Below are 20,496 nucleotides of genomic sequence, written 5' to 3' on the forward strand. Positions count from 1 at the left end.
TTATTTAAAATAAAAAATTATTTCTTACTATCTAAACTTACTCAATGTAAAATTACTGGTAAAAGGAAATTGCATGACGTTTGGTAGTCAAGGAGAGTAACGTAAATATGCATGCATGTGATTGGTGACGTGTCGGCTGGAGGAGGCAAAATCTCCGTGGTGGTCGGTCACATCCGACCCGCGGAATCTTGTACTCTTCTTGGAAAAAAAAAATCCCTATTAATATTGTTTGAACAAGTTGGAAAGATAAATACTACAAGATCTACGTATTATATATATATATATATATATATATATATATTTATTTATTTATTTATGAAAAGTACTTAAAACAGAATCTGAGATAATACTGATATTTTGTATTTTTTGGATTTCGAACTTAGATTTTCTATTTGAAAAATGGGGCCATATCCCATCAGACTCTTAGTAATAATACTGATGATATCTTGATCTGTCTCTAAAGATCTTAATCTTAAAAAATCTGAGATAATAATCTTGTGGGCTGCCTGAATATCAGAACAAAATTTAGGATGACCAAGAAATATAATTTGACAAGATGATTAGCAAGAAAAATAATGTTCCTAAGAAGACAAGGCTAGATTGTTGGTCCCCATGCAGCTTAATCATGGATTGGTCCTAAAAAAGAAACCCTTGTTACATGAAGACTCATTTCAAACGTTTTGCCAGCGTGGGCATCACACATAACTATGTTAGTTGGTTATGAAAATACACAGATTTATATCTGACATGGCATACACATGACTGCTAGTTGCAGAAGAGGTGGATTACTGGCTCTGATAAAACTTAAGGAAGAAGAGAACACAGCTGCTCTTCCTCAACTACTCTCAGTAATCCAGAACAGTAGCCAAAATTGACATTTGTGTTTATGAGGATTTAAATCCAAGCAAGACTTTTTTGTTTTATCTGTAGCCCTCTCTCTCTCTCTATCTGGCACACCAATTAATTGGGTTAGACTAACAAGGTACCTCACAAATTTAAGATGGATGGGCAACTAATAATACAGCCAAATTATGAACCAACCAACTCCCTTCAGTTGCACCCTCCATTGGCAAGGATGATCACTGCTGCTCAGATACTATTTATCAAGCTTTATTGCTTCCATCAGTGTCTGCAGGGCTCTGGTATTTGAATCAATTGCTTTCAAATGAAAAAATTAAAAGATATCTGATATTGCATTGTATACTGGGCTCTGCAAAGCCGCCTCACCAGTAAGTATAAAAGAATAATATCGACTTTGGGATGTTTCAGAATCAAACCATTCAGCTCTCTATATAGAGTGGTCCATCTATTGTAATGAGGTTTTTGTAAATAGTAGTGGATTTTGATTCAACATAAATAGCAACGGTATCCAAAACATCAAGAGGGAAACATGTATGAGATAACTTCTTCTATTTGCTCAAGACTCTACATTAAGCCCACCAACAGTAAAACTATACAAAGGGTAATTCATCAAACAAATAAAACACTTCGTCAGTGACCCAAAACTGCGACGGTCAACAGATTCTAGTCGTCATTTCTAGCAGGTTCAGGTTTTTCTTCCATTTTGGACCTGCCAAAAGATTTCTGAGAATCCAGGATGGGCATGCTCGCATCACTTGCATTTTTTAGAACATCATTGGCCGACTTGTCAGATTCACGAGGACTCACCAGCTTCTTCTCTATATCTTCAAACTTGGCAGTGGCCCAAGGTGCCGTCCCAACGCTTCTGGACGTACTTGGCGCATCTATTGTCAATTTGGATGCCTCATCCCTAGAGGCATACCAGGAATGACCACATGCAATACACTCCAACTGAATCCACAAAACCAGGGGAAAGAAATCAATGGCAATTGGAAGAAGCAATGATTGGATACACATCCACAACTGTTGAATCACTACCAGAAACAGCCTTTGAATCAAAGCCATCTAAACTAACTGCCAAGGGTTTTCGTTGTCGATACAACCTCAATTACCAAATTGTTTATATAAATTTAGTCGCCAGTGAAATTCCATATAGGACAATTAGTAAATAATATTATTGTTGATGTTGCTTGGCTTGATAGACTTTGGTTGTGCTTCAAATATTTCACATGTGATGTAACCTTTTTTTGGGCCAGGGGGAGGAAGAGGAGATTCAGGCATCTAGGATACCTAGGAATTCAACAGGAAGAAGAAAAGTTTTAGAACCTGATAGCGTTCTCCATGTCCTGCTTGTATAATGTCTCTTACGCCGACCTTAAACTCATTGCACCTTGAGCAACGAGCATCTGTCATCTGTTTCAGGATCAATGATAAAACACTCAGCGCATTGCACCAAAAAAAAAAGTAATAACTCATAGTTAATGCCAAATACTTATAAAAAAAATTAATAACAAAATGAGTCAATAGAGATGACCTGCATGCGCTCTGACTCCTCGGGCTCCTTTCTTGCTGTTTCCTCAGCCATTAACCCCTCCTGAAAATAACAATTTCAGTGTAGATCTTATCCCCACTTGTCCTAAATAAAAAAAATACAAAGGAACAATGAAAAATGCAAAGCATGAGACAAACAACATAGCATTCATTGGTCTCCAACAAGGTTCTCTCTTTATATGTTGATTGGTAGGTACTTATCAAAATATGTTGATTGGTAGGTCATAAACCCACCCAGTAGGACTTGAACCACGACTTCACCCTCCATTTTCTTAGGAGCAAGCAATGTATAAGCAAGAGAGAATTGGCTGGTTGTAAAAGGTTAAATGTGATGGATGACAATGTCAACTCAGCAACAAGGTTATGAATTACTTGTTACTGATTTTTTTTTTTTTGGCATCGAGTGTCTGAGAATAGCGTCCTGACTAATCCCAAGGGTGCACAAGCCCTCGGTAAGGATTGCTTGACTAGGAGGCATCAATGGTCGAGTTATTGGAGATTTTGGGTGGTTCTCCTCGGTTAAATGTTAGTTTCCTCTAGGCAGCCCATGATTGGGAAGATAGCATTTTCTCAGAACTCTTCAACCTATTGAACTCCACAGGAATTAGAAACAAAGAGGTAGATAAGATGTTGTGGACTCTCTCTAGAAAGGGACATTCTCCGTATACTCATTCGCTAAGGCCATCAATTGAAGAAAGCAACCTATTAAGTTGTATGCAGCCCCCAATATCTCATCAAAAGTTTGTAAAAAAAAAAAAGTGATCGTATAGATAGACACCAATTGCAAAGGCACTTGTAGGAGACAAAGGCTGTCAGGTGACATTGGGAGAAGTGACGAGGGGGTCTTGTGGGCTGTCAAAGCTCAATTGGCGGAAGTTTTGGAGTATGTGAGAGATCTCATATATATATATATATATTTTTTTACAAGTAAAAATATTGTATATATCAAAAGGAGAAACCAAGTATATTAAATGTATACAAGAAAACACATTGCCCAAAATGACCCAAAAAGCCTCTAATGACCTTAAAAGCCCATAAAAAAAACTCAAAATACACCAGACCTAGCCCCAACCCCAACCCCAACCCCTTGTTTCCCGTAGAACTAAAACTCTACCCGAACACCAACCCTAACACCTTGATTCCCGTCTTCACAATCCCCTCCCTTTAGACTTCCCTCTAGTTGAGCTACTACCCTTAATGTCGTAGTTGATTGTCGAAAAAAGACATTGTAACTCCCTGCTTTTCTTGAAACTTAATTTGGTTTCAAGCGTGCGGTTTGCCTCGATCGCAGTAATTAGTTCTTTAAATTGATATTCACATCCTCCATGTGAAATTCTCACGAACTGCTGAATCTCATTAACTTTAGACAGAATCCAATCCGCTATTGGAGGAAGCGAGACCAGAAGAGCCACAATATCCCCAGACACAGTATCCAACTGCACTCCAGACTCTAGACATTCCTCTACACAAGGCACCAACGCCAAACCCATTGATTCTCCAGTATCGGCTATTGGGGTCCCCATTGGAGATTTTGGGGTGACAACAAGTCCCTTCACCTCTGGGGTGATAGCGGATCGAACATCTCCTTTAGACCTCGGCAATACACCATTTTCCTTCAACTTTGACAAGGGAGCCATAGTTTCTTTGGGGACCAAGGGTGTAATATCGACTACCGGTCTATCCTGTGTTACATGAGGCGAATGACATTCCATTACTGATGTCTCTACGCCAATACCCGATGTAGACCCCGCTTCAAATAACTCAGATTTCCTTTTGACCCGTCATACTCTCCTGGATCTAGTTATAGGGACAAGGCCGAATCCGATCTTTCGTTTTCCTTTTCCTGAGTTTAAAGGATTTGGGTCTACCTTATTTCTTAGCACCATGTTGCCTTCAGCTGAAAGCCGGTCTATTTTCGTAGACAAGAAAGTTATCGCTGCCTTACACTCGACAAGTTGGGTTTCTATCTCCTTTAAAGAATTGTGCATCTCGACAAGCCACCTAAAGATGGGAGTCATACTTGGGTCTTTATGCACCTCCAAGTTCTCCCTCTCTGCCACGCCACCTACGTGTTTGCTACGCGACTCCAAATTCCAAACTGTCACTCCCTCTCTTGCCGAAGGAAAAATGATGCAGTGCCTCACCCATCCTTCTCCAGCCACTACCCCCCTCTTCAGGAATGAAAATAAAATTCCTCCACCCACCACCACCATACTCCTCCACCGCCATATAACGTCCTCGAGCATTCGAGCAGCGATGCGCCATGAAACTGCGTCTACTTTCCCGGACAATAGAGAAAAAATCTTGTTTCTCATCCTTAGTGCATACTTCCATGGCCTTCGCTAGCCACTGTACTATTGTTGAACCCAAAACCAACTTAGATCTCACCCTTTGACTCCTTTCAGTAATGACCAACATGCTCCCCTCCTTCACCAGTGTAAAGGATTTAGATTCTATGACCAACTCCACAGAAGAACCCATACTGACCCACTCCCCTTCTTCAACAACCATTCGTCATCTTAGAGAAACCAAATTAGAAATCCGTTGGGCTAACTTTGACAGCTGTAAGCACTGCAGAGTTGTCTTGGACTCTAGGTCGTGCTCACTGCAAGCACTACAAAGTTGTCTTGGACTCCAACTACAATACTGAGATCGCGCTAACAGGAGACATTGGAGTACTCGCAGGAGCCTTCTGAGTCAACGACATGACCAACGGAGCAAGAGGATCGTTGAAGTACTCTGAGAGACAATACATCGAGATCTAGGTCACCGGAGGTTGGATCGACGCCAGACGGCCCTCAGCAAAGTCGCTGAGGTTCGTTGACTTTATCTGTGATGACGGTGTAGTGTCTCTCGCCAGCAAGGGTGGGTGGCGGCAGATCTAGTTCATTAGGGTTTTCACGCTTCACGGTGGTTTCTCTATCCTCAAGACCAACACCAAACGACCCTCAGCGAAGTCGCTGAGGCCCATTGACTTTGTGACAAAACCCCAAGGGCAGGAGACCATGGGCCTTGTCGTGCCCAAACAACACATGGGGAGCTCTGTTGGCATGGCTTGACAGCCCACAGACCGAGCCCTTGGAGAATGCTAGGCCACGGCCAAGTAGGCAACGCTGTCAGGACCCCGTGTTTGGTGGCCCATGGCCAAGCTACCAGCCATGCCGTGACAAGGCTAGACAGCCCCACAGGCATGCCATGGGCACGACCATGGCATGCCCTGGATGCCTAGTAAGGCTGTGGACCAGGCCAGTGCGTGCAGCACGCGCAACACGGGCATGGTAGGACCCCATGTTTTGTGGCCCATGGCCAAGCCACCAGACATGTTGTGACAAGGCTGGATAGCCCCACAACAGCCCCACGAGCATGCCATGGGACCTGCCTTGACATGCCCAGTGAGGATGGTGACCAAACCAGCACGTCCAACATGCCCAGCACGCGCACAGCCCAGGTGTTGGGGACTCTAGTCTTGTCCCTAAACACTAAGTCCATGAGCTCGCCTTGGTGAGGATGATGACTAAGTAACCTTGCCCTCTTGCTTGGTCTTTGAACAATAATGGCAATGAAGTGTTCCTAAGTTGATGAAGGTTTAGTGTTTGAGTGATGGAATGATGATGATGATGATGATGGAATGGGTGTTCTAAATGATGATTATGAGTGTTTGATGCAATGTGGACGGCTTAAGGGTTGCCCTTGATATTGCGGCCTCTTGGATGATGATTAGGATTTAAATGAAGTAGTGTAGCTAAGGTTTTGTGTGGTGGATAAGGAAGATTTCGAGATTGGAAGAGATAGACTAGGGTTGGAGTCTAGGATGAGTTGCTAGGGTTTGAGAATGATGTGGATGAATGGGACTAGGGTTGGCCGACTTTGGGTTTGGTTCACCCTTAATGTTAGGGTGGTTCGGTTTTGGAATATGATCTTGGTTGACTAGATGGATTGGAAGAAGTTGAGAGATTTAAGAGATTGGATTATGGAGATGAGATGGAGTTTGAATAAGTCTAGGGTTGTTCCTTAAGTTTAGGAATTTGAATTTGAATTTGAATTTGCCAAGAGTGGTTCCTTGAGTTTAGGGATTTGAATTGGAATTTGAATTTGAATGTGAGGAAGTCAAGACTCCTAAAAAGAATGAGTTTCCTTATAGGCCTGGAGGTGGGCGGCTAGGGTTTGATGGAGGGAAGGCTTATGATGGCCAAATATGGTAAGTATGGGAATGGTAAGATCAAGGCAGGATTCCTAAATTATAGGAACACTAATATGAGAAGTGAAGTGGGCGGCTAAGGCAATTCTAATAAGGCAAGTGATTGCCAAATTTGAATGTGACCAATAAGAAAAGTGGGTTACAGCTAGGGCAAAGTGTATGGAGTAAATGATTTATGAAAAATGGATAAACACTTGGATTGGTCGAAAATTAAGTTTGGATGGATTGGAAGAGCAATAATGAAAAGAACACTAAGAACTCAACGAAGAACATCCAAGAACAAAAGTAATAATACTTAAGAACTTAAATGAACCAAATGATAATAATTCAATAATTGATCCACGGATTTTATAAGAGTTGAATAAACCTCATATATTGAATAAAAATAGAATCACACCTATCCATGGATTTCAATGTGATGATGAAACAATAATCAAAAGATGGAATAACACCTATTCAAAAAATTGCAAGGTGATGATCCTCTCCTTAGGATTCACGAATGTCACCCAAGTAGCCCAAGTGTAAAAGCATCGAAGTGTTCACAAGAACAAGCCTAAACCGTCCACAATGGAAAAAATGTCAAATGATCAAAAGTTCTCAACTCAATGTCTAAGGGTCCTATTTATAGAGATTATAAAGTGGAAACCCCCAATAGGTCACTTGGAATATTATTAAATAAAATAAATAATAAATAAATAAAAAGAATAAAATGATAAGGCCTTGCATGGCCTGTGACATGTTTTGGCCCAGGCTAGCCCATGGCATGGGCATGGTTGGCAGGCATGTGGCTGACATGACTAGTGGCTTGGCCATGGGCCACAAAACATGGGGTCCTACCATTCCCCCTCTCTTCAAGAACATCCTTGCCCTCAAGGGTTAAATTTGAAAATGTCCATGCCCTCTCCTCATTCTCTTCCTTAGCCATCTCCATGGCAAAACAATGTGCCCCTCCTTTGTCCATTTTTTTTAACATTGAGACCTCACCCAACTTGACCTCCTTGGAAGCTAAAGTTGCCCATACATTCTTCTTGGATCCTTGCTTGAATTCCATGGTCATTTTGTTGTAGTCAAGCACTACCCTTCTAAGGCCCTTGAGCCATGGATTGCCCAATACAAAATCAAGCCCTACCAAAGAAAGTACATGTAAGTCCGCCACTACTCTCACTCTTTGCACATTCATTTTTACTTCATTTACTAGCATTTCACATTTCATCTTGTCCCCACTTGTCATCTTTACCTCAAATGACTATAGCAATTGGCTTCAACCCAACCTTAGCAACAATGTTGGTGTTGATAAAGTTGTGTATGGAGCCACTATCTACCAACAAGAGTTCCCTACAACTTCAAGCCACAACGTGAAGTCCCTTTGTTGGTAGATAGTGGCTCCACACACAATTTTATCAACACCAACAATGTTGCTAAGGTTGGGTTGAAGCCAATTGCTATAGAGCTATTTGAGAAGATGGCAAGTGAGGACAAGATGAAATGTGAAGGGCTAGTAAAGGAAGTAAAAATGAATGTGCAGTGAGTGAAAGTAGTGGCGGACCTACATGTACTTCCTTTGGTAGAGCTTGATGTTGTATTGGGCAATCCATGGCTCAAGGGCCTTGGAAGGGTAGTGCTTGACTACAACAAAAGGACCATGAAATTCAAGTAAGGGTCCAAGAAGAATGTATGGGTAACTTTAGCATCCAAGGAGGCCAAGTCGGGTGAGGTCTCAATATTAGAAAAGTTGGACAAAGGAGCGGCACATTATTTTGTCATAGACATTTTCAAATTTAATCCTAGAGGGCAATAATGTTCTTGAAGGGAGGGGAAATGGTAGGACCTCATGTTTTGTGGCCCGTGGCCCATGGCCAAGCCATCAGCCATGTCGTGACAAGGTTGGACAGCCCACAACAGCCCCACGGGCATGCCATGGGCCTTGCCTTGACATGCCCAGTGAAGCAAGTGACCAGGCCAGCACGTCCAGCCTGCCCAGTGCGTGCAGCACGCGCATGTCAAGACCCCATAAAAAACCGCTATAGAACATGGTCCTAGGCATGCATGGGCTAGCCAAGGCCACCAAGGGCCAATGCCGTGGGCCCCATGAGTTCCACACCACTATCACTTGTTTATTTATTTATTTTATTTATTTTTATTTATCAAGAAACCTATTAGAGTTTCCACTTTGTATTCACTAATTAAGAAAATCTTTATTTATCAAAAAAACTTTGTATTCTCTATAAATATGACCCTTAGACATTTAGTTTACATCTTTTAAATCTTTGACAAATTCTCTAAGTGAGTAGATTATTTTTCATGAGATCATCCTTTTGGTGCTAGGCACTTGGGCTACTTGGGTTACTTGGGTGAAATTCGTAAATCCCTAATAGATGATCATTCCCTTGCAATTCGTGAATAGGTGTTGTCCACTTATCTATCGTTGATTCATCACCTTGCAATTCGTGAATAAGTGTTGTATCGTTTATCTATCAATCTTATGAGTATTCTTTGTTCCATTCAATTATATATCCTTGTTCATATATATTTTTCATCTATACTTTCTTGCATATCTAAATATCCATATAAATCAAAAAGAGTCTTCATTTTCCATTGTTGAGTCCATTCATCTTTGTGCATTCTAGACTTGGTGGTGAAGCTGTTTATCATTGTGTTCTTGAATGTTCATACGTGTTCATCCATTTTCTTTGATGTTCATATCTTTTATTGTATATCAAAATATCTTTATAAACTATAAAGAGAGTTTTCATATTCCTTTGTTGAGTCTAATCATCATTTGCTAATACTTTTCCATCTTGTTCATCCATAAATTTCCTTGCATCCATTCAATCCTCTCCATACACAAATTTCAACCACCACATGTATTTGCCCTAATTTCCATATTCGACCATATCCTAAAATACCCTTCATCCAATCCAACTAAGCTCTAGCCGAAATTCTCTTGTCTCCATCTTTCCATAATTGCCATTTACCATAACTAGCCTCCATCATACTTATTGACCTAGCCAAAACGCTTATCTTCCATAAACCCTAGCCACTCCTCAAGAGTCTCACTTGCAATTTTTTTAACATTAGGAAAGTTGACTCGTCCAAAGCACATCCCTTAATTCTAGAAACTTCTCTAGAATCCCTTCATCCCTTAAATCACTTCACTCATATTCAATTCCTTAAATCCCTCCTTCCTAAAATCACTATAGTCAACTAAGACCTTATTCACTTCCAAAATCGAAACCCTAACTTTCATTAATAGATTCCCACCACTTAGGAATCTTTCCTCAATCATTTCTATCTTTTCAAAATTCTACCACTCCCTAAATCATCTCCTACAAGTTAGAAACTCATCTTCCAATTCCTCCCAAATTTGAAATACATCAATTGCCCTAGTCAAACATCCAATTCCTAACAACTCTCATGCATCTTACCATTTAGGATTATCCCTAGCCAACTTACCTATCATTCAAATCCAATCTTCAATCTCCAATCCCTTAATTCTAGGAACTTTCCTAGAATCACTCATCCCTTAAATCTCTCAACTCCTTCCATACACCTAGTCAACCAAAGACTTCATCTCTTACCATATTCAAATCCTACCTTCTTTATCTTATCTTGGCCAATCTCTTACTTCTAGGAATTTCTCTAGAATCACTCAATCCCTCCAATCACTCAATCAGTCCCTAAAATCCCTCAATTACTATAATCTCTCAAGTCAACCAAAGACTAACAACATCTTAACATATCCAAATCCTATCTTGACATATTCAAATCCAATCCTCCATATCCAAATCTCTAAACTCAAGGAACAACCCTTGACTCATTTAAACTCCATCTCATCTACCATATTCAATTCCTCAAATCTCTCATTCCCACTCTAGTCAACCAAGAGTTTCCTCCAATTGCCAAAACCGAACATTTCCATTCTTGATCCTACATTTTAGGGATCACATTAACCATCACCATATTCGGCCAACCCTAGCCTCATTCTTCCACATTATTCCCAAACCCTAGCATCTCATCCAAAGACTCCAACCCTAGTTCATCTCTTCTAATCTTGAAACCATCCTTAGCCACCACACAAAACCCTAGCTATACTTCACCATATCAACCCTAATCATCTTCCATGTGTCCCCAACATCAAGGGCAACCTTCTAGCTATTCCACATTGCATCAAACACCCTTATCCATCTCATAGATTACCCGAACTCATCATCATTGTCATTTCATCACTAAACATCATTCCTTCATCAACCTAGGAACTCATCATTCTCATCATATATTGTTCAAAGCCCAAGCAAGAGGACTTAGGCAATCGGTCATCATAAGAAAAACCAAGGCGAGGACAACCCAATGTTTAAGGACTAGACCGAGGTCCCTAACAGCGCAGTCCAACGCACAGCTTGGCCAAAGAGCACGCCCCGCGCGCATGTTAGGGACTTCGATCTCGTCCCAAAACATTGGGTTGTCCTCGCCTTGGTTCTCCTTGTGATGACCGATTACCTTAACCCTCTTGCTTGAACTTTGAACAATAATGGTAATGTGTGATAGTAAAGATGAGTTCCTAGGTTGGTGATGATATGGTGTTTAGTGATGAAACGTCGATGATGATGAGTTTGGGTGTTTTATATGATGAATATAAGTGTTTGATATTAAGTGGAATGACTTGAAGGTTGCCCTTGATGTTTGGGACACTTAGAAGATGATTAGAGTTGGTATGATGAAGTATAGCTAGAGTTTTGTAGGGTGGCTAAGGTTGATTTCGAGATTAAAAGAGATGGACTAGGGTTGGCCGAATATGGTAAGAGTATGGAAGTCTTTGATTGATTTTGAGTGATTCTAGGAAATGAGAGATTTGAGGTATTGGATATGGTAGATGAGATGAAGTTTGAATGAGTCAAGAGTTGTTCCTTGAGTTTAGGGATTTTGAGATAGAGGATTGGATTTGAATATGTCAAGATAGGATTTGAATATGACAAGATGTTGTTAATCTTTGGTTGACTTTAGAGATTCTAGAAATTGAGGGATTTTAGGGATTGATTGAGTGATTGGAGGGATTGAGTAATTCTAGGAAAATTCCTAAAAGTAAGGGATTGGCTAAGATAAGATAAAGAAGATAGGATTTGAATATGGTAAGAGATGGAGTTTTTGGTTGACTAGGTGTATGGAAAGAGTTGAGAGATTTAAGAGACGAGTGATTCTAGGGAAGTTCCTAGAATTAAGGGATTGGAGATTGAAGATAGGATTTGAATGATAGGTAAGGTGGCTTGGGATGTAAGATGCATAAGAGTTGTTACGAATTGGAAGTTTGACTAAGACAATGGATGTATTTCGAATTTGGGAGGAATTGGAAGATAAGTTCCTAACTTGTAGGAAATGATTTAGGGAGTGGTAAGATTTTAGAAAGATAGAGATGATTGAGGGAAGATTCTTAAGTAGTATGAATCTATCAAGGAAAGATAAGGTTTCGGTTTTGGTAAGTAAAGAATGTCTTAGTTGACTAAAGTGATTTTAGGAATGAGGGATTTAAGGAATTGAAAATGATTGAATGAGTGGAGTGATTCAAGAGATGGAATGATTCTAGGGAAGTTCCTATAATTAAGGGATGTGCTTTGGATGAGTCAACTTTCTTTAAGTTGAGGAAGTTGCCAAGTGAGACTCTTGAACAATGACTAGGGTTTATGGAATATAAGTGTTTTGGCTAGGTCAATAGATATGATGGAGGCTAGTTATGGTGAGTGGCAATTATGGAAAGATGGAGACAAGAAATTTCAGCTAGGGCTTGGTTGGATTAGATATAGGGTATTCTGGGATATGACCGAATATGGAAATTAGGACAGACACATGTAGTGGTCGAAATTTGTGTATGGAGTATATTGAATGGATGCAAAGAAACTTATGGATGAACAATTTGGATGAATAAAATAGATGAAGAAGTTGGAAAAGTATGAATAGACTCAGCAAAGAAATATGAAGACTCTCTTTATGATTTATAAGGATATTTTGATATGCAAGAAAAGATATAAACATCAAGGAAAATGAATGAACACGTATGAACATTCAATAACAGAATGATGAGCAACTTCACCACCAAGTCAAGAATGCACAAAGATGAATGGACTCAACAAAGGAAAATGAAGACTCTTTTTGGTTTATAGGAATATTTAAATATGCAAGAAAGTGTAGATGAACAAGATGAAAAATATATATAAATAAGGATAGATAATTGAATGAAACAAAGAAATACTCATAACATTGATAGATAAGCGATTTAACACCTATTCACAAATTGCAAGGCGATAATCCTCTACTAGGGATTCACGAATTTCACCCAAGTAGCTCAAGTGCCTAACACCGAAAGGGTGATCTCATGAACAATAATCTACCCATTTAGGAAATTTGTCAAAAGTTCAAAAGATGTAAACTAAATGCCTAAGAGTCCTATTTATAGAGAATACAAAGTAGAAACCCTAATAGGTCACTTGATAAATAAAATAAATAAATAAATGATAGTGGTGTAGAACCCGTGAGACCCACGGCATTGGCCCTTAGTGGCCTTGGCTGGCCCATGACATGGGCCATGGGCATGGCTGGCATGGCCCAGGCAAGGGCCTGGGTGCTGGGCTGCGCGCGCTCTGGGCACAGGGCTTGCGCGCTGGGCGCTAGGCTTGCACGCTATGGCATGTCACTAGCCTCACCTTGGGCTGTCAAGGGCATGTCATGGCAGGAGCCATGGCATGTCAGTGGGGTTGTATTGGGCATGTCATGGCAGGTCAACGACAGTGTCAAGGGATTGTCATGGCATGTCAGCGGCAGTGTCTATCATGGCATGTCAGCAACAGTGTCAAATGGCTGTCAAGGCTGAACCATGGCACGGTCAAGAGGGGAAACGTGAGCCACGTTCTAATTGACCCGTGTCATTCTTGCAATCTTCCTAGGGCATACACTAGACCCCTAGGGAAGTCCTCCAATGTTGGCCTTGACTCCAGAAGTGGCCCAATCTTGGTTGTCCATGCATGCCTAGAATCATGTCCTAGGGTGGTTTTTGATGGGGTCTTGACAGCGCAGTAGTCCCGCGCGCATGCTAGCCCAGCACAAGCACGCCCAGTGAGAGCGCAGCCCAACGCCCCACGCGCAAGCCCAACCCAGCGCTTGACACAGGCCAGCGCCCCCAGCGCCCAGGCACCCTGCCTGGGCCATGCCAGCCAGCTCATGCAGCAACCCTAACATGCAGCCTCAGCGCCCAGGCCCCTGCCTGAGCCATGTCAGCCACATGCCAACAATGTCAGTCGTGCCTATATGGGCCAGCCTAGCCCACCCATAGGCTCATGCATGCCATAGGCTAACTTGGCTCATGCCAACTATGTTATTTCTTATTATTTATTTTAATTTATTTATTTATTTTCTAAGGGACCTATTGAGAGTTTCCAAATTGTAATCCTTATAAATAGGACCCTTAGTCCTTAAATTTACATCTTTTGAACATTTGGCAAATTCCCTAAGTGTATAGACTTGTTCTTGAGATCATCCTTCGATGCTTAGCACTTGGGTGCAATTCGTGAATCCCTAGTAGAGGATCATCACCTTGCAATTCGTAAATAGGTGTAATTCAACTTATCTTCTTCTTACAACTTGGTGCAATTCGTGAATCCAAGTTATCTTTGTTATTTTCAAGTTTATCAATAAAGAGGTTTATTTCATCTATATTCAATTCGTGAATCATAGTTGAATTGGCAAATCAAACACGACATTGCCAACTTCTGTCTAATGAGATGAAATTTTTATTTCACATAAATCAGTAATCATGTACAATGGAAGGAATTCTCAGCATCATCAAAATAAATTATATCATGTACAAACTCCAGCTACTGTCACTATGGGATTAACCTTCCTTTGAGAAACACCCATGTATGAAATGCATAGAGAATGAAAGCACAAACAGCATACCTTTAACTCATTTGGCGACATATTCAGTATTTTTGATGGTTCCAACTCTCCATTAAGTAGGCGTCGAGCCAAAAGTGCATTGTTCTACAAAAAAATAAAGAGATAAATTTATAAAACAAAACATCAAGTTTTAGGGACAAATGCAACAGCTTTGAAACAAATTGTAGGCATGCTAAAGATAGATTCTGTTTCTGTTAAGCCAATTTAATAAGCTTTGCTCATTCTGAACCCTAAAGCCGTAAGACCAATAACAAGCCAATTGATAGAGCTTGAAGAAGAGTCTAGTATGAACGCAAACCATGTCCCAAAAAAATAAAAATTAACTCCACCTTATCAAGTAAAAGCATAGATTTCTTCAACTCTCTCAGTTATAACTTCTAATATTATCAGCCTCGATAATACTGATAAGACATCCCAAAAGGAAATATTATGTCAGTAAATGCATCAAGGTTTTAAAAAGTATTAACCAAATAGAAACATGCCTCAGAGAATGAAAAATACAAGTAAATTCTCTTAGACATAGCTAAAGGTACACCTCCAGCAACAACCTAATTCAACCAACCATCAAACCAATTTAAATTTAAGATCTAAGATCTCTTGCAACAACTGCTCATTAAATATTGTTACCTTTACTATAACTACTATTTTTTTTTATCAGTACTGCTACAACTATTAATTACTTTTCCGTTTCCCCAAATTCAAAACCCAATATGCGGTATGCTTCTACTATGAAATATATACCATTACTCAAATCTCGATTCCTTCTGTAAAGCTTTATCTTCACACTTCTGGGACTCTGGCCAAAAATACTCAGTCTTCTTGATCAAACCAAGTGTCAACTATTTCTAGCAATATGATAAGTCGTAAGCAAAAGAGGACTGGAGGAAGAGGCCCCACTAAAGCAGTCACCTATAATAGTGGTACCGATAGGAGCTTGAAATTGATTACGATCTTCTCATCCACCTTGAAAGACAAGGCTACGATAGTTGTTTATGACGTCTAGCAGAGCTAAGACCCCATGTTTTTAATTCTGTAAACCTACATGTGACGTGCGGCAGAGGAATAACCCATTATCATAGTTAATGTTATGTAATATCAAGAGTGAAAATCCCAAGGCATCAGGCTCTAATAAACAATAAGCAGACATGTTTGAGAATGCATGCATGCATGCAAAGAAGTGCTTGTGAATACATGTCACTAGACAGCATGTTAACAAACTGAGCCTACAAACCTTGAGATTAAAAACCAGCGACCTCATCTTTTGGTTATACTTCTGAAAGTCTAAGGAAAGAGTATCATGTGCAGCCTGCTCAAGTGCAGTTACAGCAGGAACAGCAGCATCCGGCCAAAGAAAAGAGTCACCACTCTGTGGAAAAAACTATTTGTGTAAATTACTGTTTTCCGTTTTTTCTCTACTTCCAATTATTTATGAAAAATCTAACAGCTAACATAAACAAGGGTTCCTACATACCTTTAGGCTCTTTTCTTGAGATTCATTTGCAACTTCTTGACACTTATTATCACTTTCAAGGCTAATGCCATTAGAACCACCTTTTTCTTTGTCATCTCCATGCACGCTGTCAACAGGGTTGCACATGTATTGAATTCCTTGAAGAAGCTTCTCCAGGCATTTATCACGATGGTTGTCTCCGGTTAACGCATTGAAATTGACTAAAATATTGTGGTGTTCTGAGGAATTATTAGTACAGCTTCCAGGTGTCTGATTTTGATCTGGCCTGGCTTCTTCCTCCCTTGAAACATCAATAGGTGAAATGTTCTTTCTGCTTAAGGACCGTTTATTCTTAAACTGATCTTCCTTATCCACACAAGTATCTTCAGTTTCAATGTCAGGAAGATCCCCCAAGCATGATAGAGTTTTCTGAACAAGAAGATCGATCTCATGCTGCTTGCTATCTTCGTAGTCTTTGTCAGTTAGTTTCCACAGTTTGTGTTGAACAGTGTCATACACCTTTTGTACGATAAACCCAGGATGCTGTTTACGACTTGGAATCTGCTTGTTTATGGGAACAAAATGAACCACACACTTGTGCATCACAGATTCTGCTGGGACATCATCACGATGGAAACTGTAAAACAACTCTCTTGTATCGCGTGATTGCCAACTTCCACCACCTCCTCTCTCTGCCTCCTCAGGGCGATAAAACCACTGCCCATTTACCAACACATTCCCATCTTTTGCCCGAGTAATATCCTACCAATTGCAAAAAAACTCCTTTAAGGGAAGCAAAGCGAAGGATACCAAAAACAATATAAATGCAAATCAAAATTCAAAGTAATCGTCAATTAGAATGTATCCCGAGCATCATATGCAGTCCAAACGATCTCAGAAACATCAGTTACATACGATAGGTTGTATAATTTAACAACAACGTAAGTTGTAAGTCCCACAAAAGGGAATGCCTTTGCCATAGGTCCACATGCTAATGGCTCACAGGAAGATACGCAAGTAAAGATGTGTTTGTTCAAATTAATGATTGCGTATTTTAAGTGAACAAAATGAACACCACAAAGGCTACCTAAGACTATTACTCATGGAAATAGAAGAACTTTCATGTTTTTACAATAAAATGCAGTGCTAAACGAAACTAAATGGAATAGATTTAAACATACCGATCAACCCGACATTCAGAAATGAAACTTCAAGTTGACATGAGATGTTAAACACAAAACTGCAACAGATACTACAAGTAATCGCAGAAGACTGTAAGTGTAATTTCATAGAGGCAGGAGTACCTTAATAATAGCCACGTAAGGCTTTTGTTTATCCTCGGGAACTATAAGCACAGGATCCTCCTGCAGGACAACCAAGATAGGAATAGCTAATCGCAAACAGAGAAGAAAAGAAAACAACAGCATAGGCAAGATGTGAGAGCACACAAGACATTTTTATATACCCTAAAAAACCACCGAGAACTAGGGGTGTTACCCACAGGCCCCCGGACGGGGGGTGCCCCTATCCCGCCCCGCCGCATGGGCAGGGGACAATTTGTGCCCCCGTACCCTGCCCACCACAGTGGGCAGGTGCCCCTGTCCGGATGCCGGGGGGCGGATTATTATTGTCATGGACCTGTGTATACCGTCGTTTGTTTTCACAATATATCTCATTTTATCTCATATAATTATTACAATTTTTTCAAATTCTTACACAAAATAAATTAAACCATTCAACTTTTTCAAATTTCAAACAATAATAATATTAAAAAAATATATTCTAACAATATTTTATTTTATTTTTAATTTTTATCTCAACTATCACATCTCATCTCATCTGCAAAAACAAACGAGACAACTCATCTCTCATGCACTCTTTTTGAAAAGTGATTAAATTTAAAATTCACATAAAAAAATTATTATTTTAATAATAAACCTATTTTTTTAAAATATAGTACGTGAGACTGCACGTTTAAAAATTGTATCTAGCATTACTCATTAAAAAAATGATAAATCCATAATTAGTCTACAACTCTCCTTAAAATTAAAAGTAAAATTAAAATTACTTTTGAATAAAGTGTCCCAATTATATTTGCTGATTTAAAATAAGTTATAGAGTTATAGGTGTATTATTATCATTTATCTAATATATTAGAGGACCCTACAAGGATCTTTTCAATTTCGACCATTTTAAATAATACATTATCGTCAATAGCACATATAAGTCAGTTCTCCAAATAAAAATTGACGGCATATAACTCAATTTTTCAAATAAAAAATCTGGATTAGAAATCTCAAATTTCAATCTCCCATAAATAAATAAATAAAAAATAGATAAATAATATGTTATCCCATTCACCATTCTTATATCTCAACTTGTTGATTTAGGCTTCGTTTGTTTTCACAATTTCTTCCAACTTATCTCATCTTTTTTTTTGATCGGTAAAAATACTTGGGTGGTGTTTTGAACCCAAGACCTCAACTTATCTCATCTAATCTAATCATTACAACTTTCTCAAATTTTTACATAAAATAAAATAAATAATTCAACTTTTTCAAATCTCAAAATAAAAATAGTATGAAAAAAATATTTTAATAATATTGTATTCAACTTTTAATTTTAACCTCAACTCACGACCGTGTGCCCCACCCCGCCCACCCACACACGGCAAAAAACAACTAGAAAACACCAAAAAATCCAAAACAACAACAAATCCACATCCATCCACAACAAATCGGAAAACAACAAAAAAAATCCAAAACACCCAAAACACAAGTTACACAACAGATATGAGATTCTGAAAAATGAAAAAGTGGGTCTCTTCGCAAACCCACGGCCACTCGTCTCGTGGACGTGGACTCGTGCTGTAAAAGTGGAGGAGGAGAGGATGGGTGCGCCACCACGCCGGCAAGAGAGAGAGAGGGGAGGGGGTGGGAAGAGAGACTGAAAGAGCCATAGAGAGGGAAAAGAAAGAAAGAGATGGACAGGAAAGGGGGGTTTAAGTTAAACCCAATCCTGAACGACGTCGTTTTATTTAAAAATAAATAAAACATAAGATAAAACAACTTCGTTTTATTAAAGAATTCTTTTTAATATAAGTAGTGGACTAAAACCAGACCAGCCTGGGCACAGCCCCCCGCTGTGTGCGGGCATCCGCCCGCACGCTCCCGTCTGTAGACGACCCCCGCCCCGGCCAGGCGAATGCCTGACAGGGTGGGATGTGCCCCACTGCCCAGCCCTACTGAGAATCTAAAGTTTCTGAGTCACATGGATGCATACCTTCAATAGAAGGCATTACCCAACACGACACAAAAACGCTAAATCCAAGCACGAAAACATAAATTGGTAGTGAAAGTTTATCGGAATAGAACGCCAAAAGAATGATGCTTATATCCACTTCTTTCGAGCATGCACACCTACATGGTCATTTTTACGTGCTAGATTAATGAAAAATTAAGTTACCAGGATAAATAAGCTACTTTTCGTAAAAGTAACCAATCGCTAAATTGCACCAAAACCCCCAACTACGTTATCAATGAAACCAATAAATCAACAAACTACAAGCAACGATTATAATCAAAATTCAGGATCAGAACCCACCAAAAATCCCACCAAAACGTTCTTTCCCTTCCTCCAATTTCCTTTACTTCCCCAAATTTCAACGCAAAAACCATAAATTCCCAACAAACCAACACCCCCAGAAAAACCCCACATTTCAATCTGAAAGGCAAAAAAAATCTTACCAGGTCATATCGGTTCCCGTCAAACTCGAATGCCTCGTAGTGGGTCCTCCGTCCTTTTCCTTTCCCCGAAATCCTAACCGGCTCCCCGATCGGTTTTGCTTCCTCCTGCTGTTCCTCCTCGTCGCCGCTCTGCGGTACTTCCCTATCCTTCTTCTCCGACTTCTTTTTCTTCTCCTTCCTCTTCTGACGTGGCTCCTCTTTTTCCTCTGCAAGATTCATACGCTTCAGCCTCCTCAGCCTCGGCTGGCCCTCCACTGTATTCGAGGACTTTTGCCTTGGCAGCGCCGCTTCCTCTTCGTCCTCATCGCTCGTCGATATCTGCGCAAACCTCCGGTTTCCCATTACGCTGCCACTCAATACCCCTCTCTCTCTCTCTCTCTCTCTCTCGCTCGCTCGCATAGACTCCAAAAATAAACTTACACACTCAAGCTCGGGACAAAAATGGTTACACACCTCCAAGCGGTGCCGTTGTGGTATTTATTGCAGACTATGACAGTTCGGAAACAGGCCCCAAGTTCATCAGATCCACGAGTTTGCCACTGCAGGTCCGCAAGACATTTTGGATAAATTACACGTGATGTTTGTGTTTGAAGTCCGTATTTGAGTTCGGTGGACTAATACATAGGAAAGAAGCCTTTGAGTGTACCATGACCATTCAGATCATATTAGAGCATTCTTATTGGATTAGTCAAAATTAAATGACAGTTTTAATAAATATAAGAGAAATTTAAATTTTGACTTTTCCATTC

General features: G+C 40.0%; 1 protein-coding gene across 1 annotated transcript; it reads right to left on the minus strand.

Moving 5' to 3' along the window:
* Nucleotides 1-1,236: 1,236 nt before the first annotated feature.
* LOC109014465 lies at nt 1,237-20,191 on the minus strand. The gene is made up of 8 exons (XM_018996939.2): nt 19,748-20,191; nt 17,306-17,365; nt 16,023-16,763; nt 15,783-15,917; nt 14,552-14,635; nt 2,396-2,455; nt 2,188-2,274; nt 1,237-1,812 (listed from the first exon to the last, which is right to left on the minus strand). Exons 1-8 carry the CDS (start codon nt 20,144-20,146, stop codon nt 1,525-1,527), a joined length of 1,854 nt encoding a protein of 617 aa, XP_018852484.1. The 5' UTR covers nt 20,147-20,191; the 3' UTR covers nt 1,237-1,524.
* Nucleotides 20,192-20,496: the final 305 nt, after the last annotated feature.

This window comes from Juglans regia, chromosome 2 (assembly GCF_001411555.2).
Source record: "Juglans regia cultivar Chandler chromosome 2, Walnut 2.0, whole genome shotgun sequence".
NCBI classification, from domain to species: Eukaryota; Viridiplantae; Streptophyta; class Magnoliopsida; order Fagales; family Juglandaceae; genus Juglans; species Juglans regia.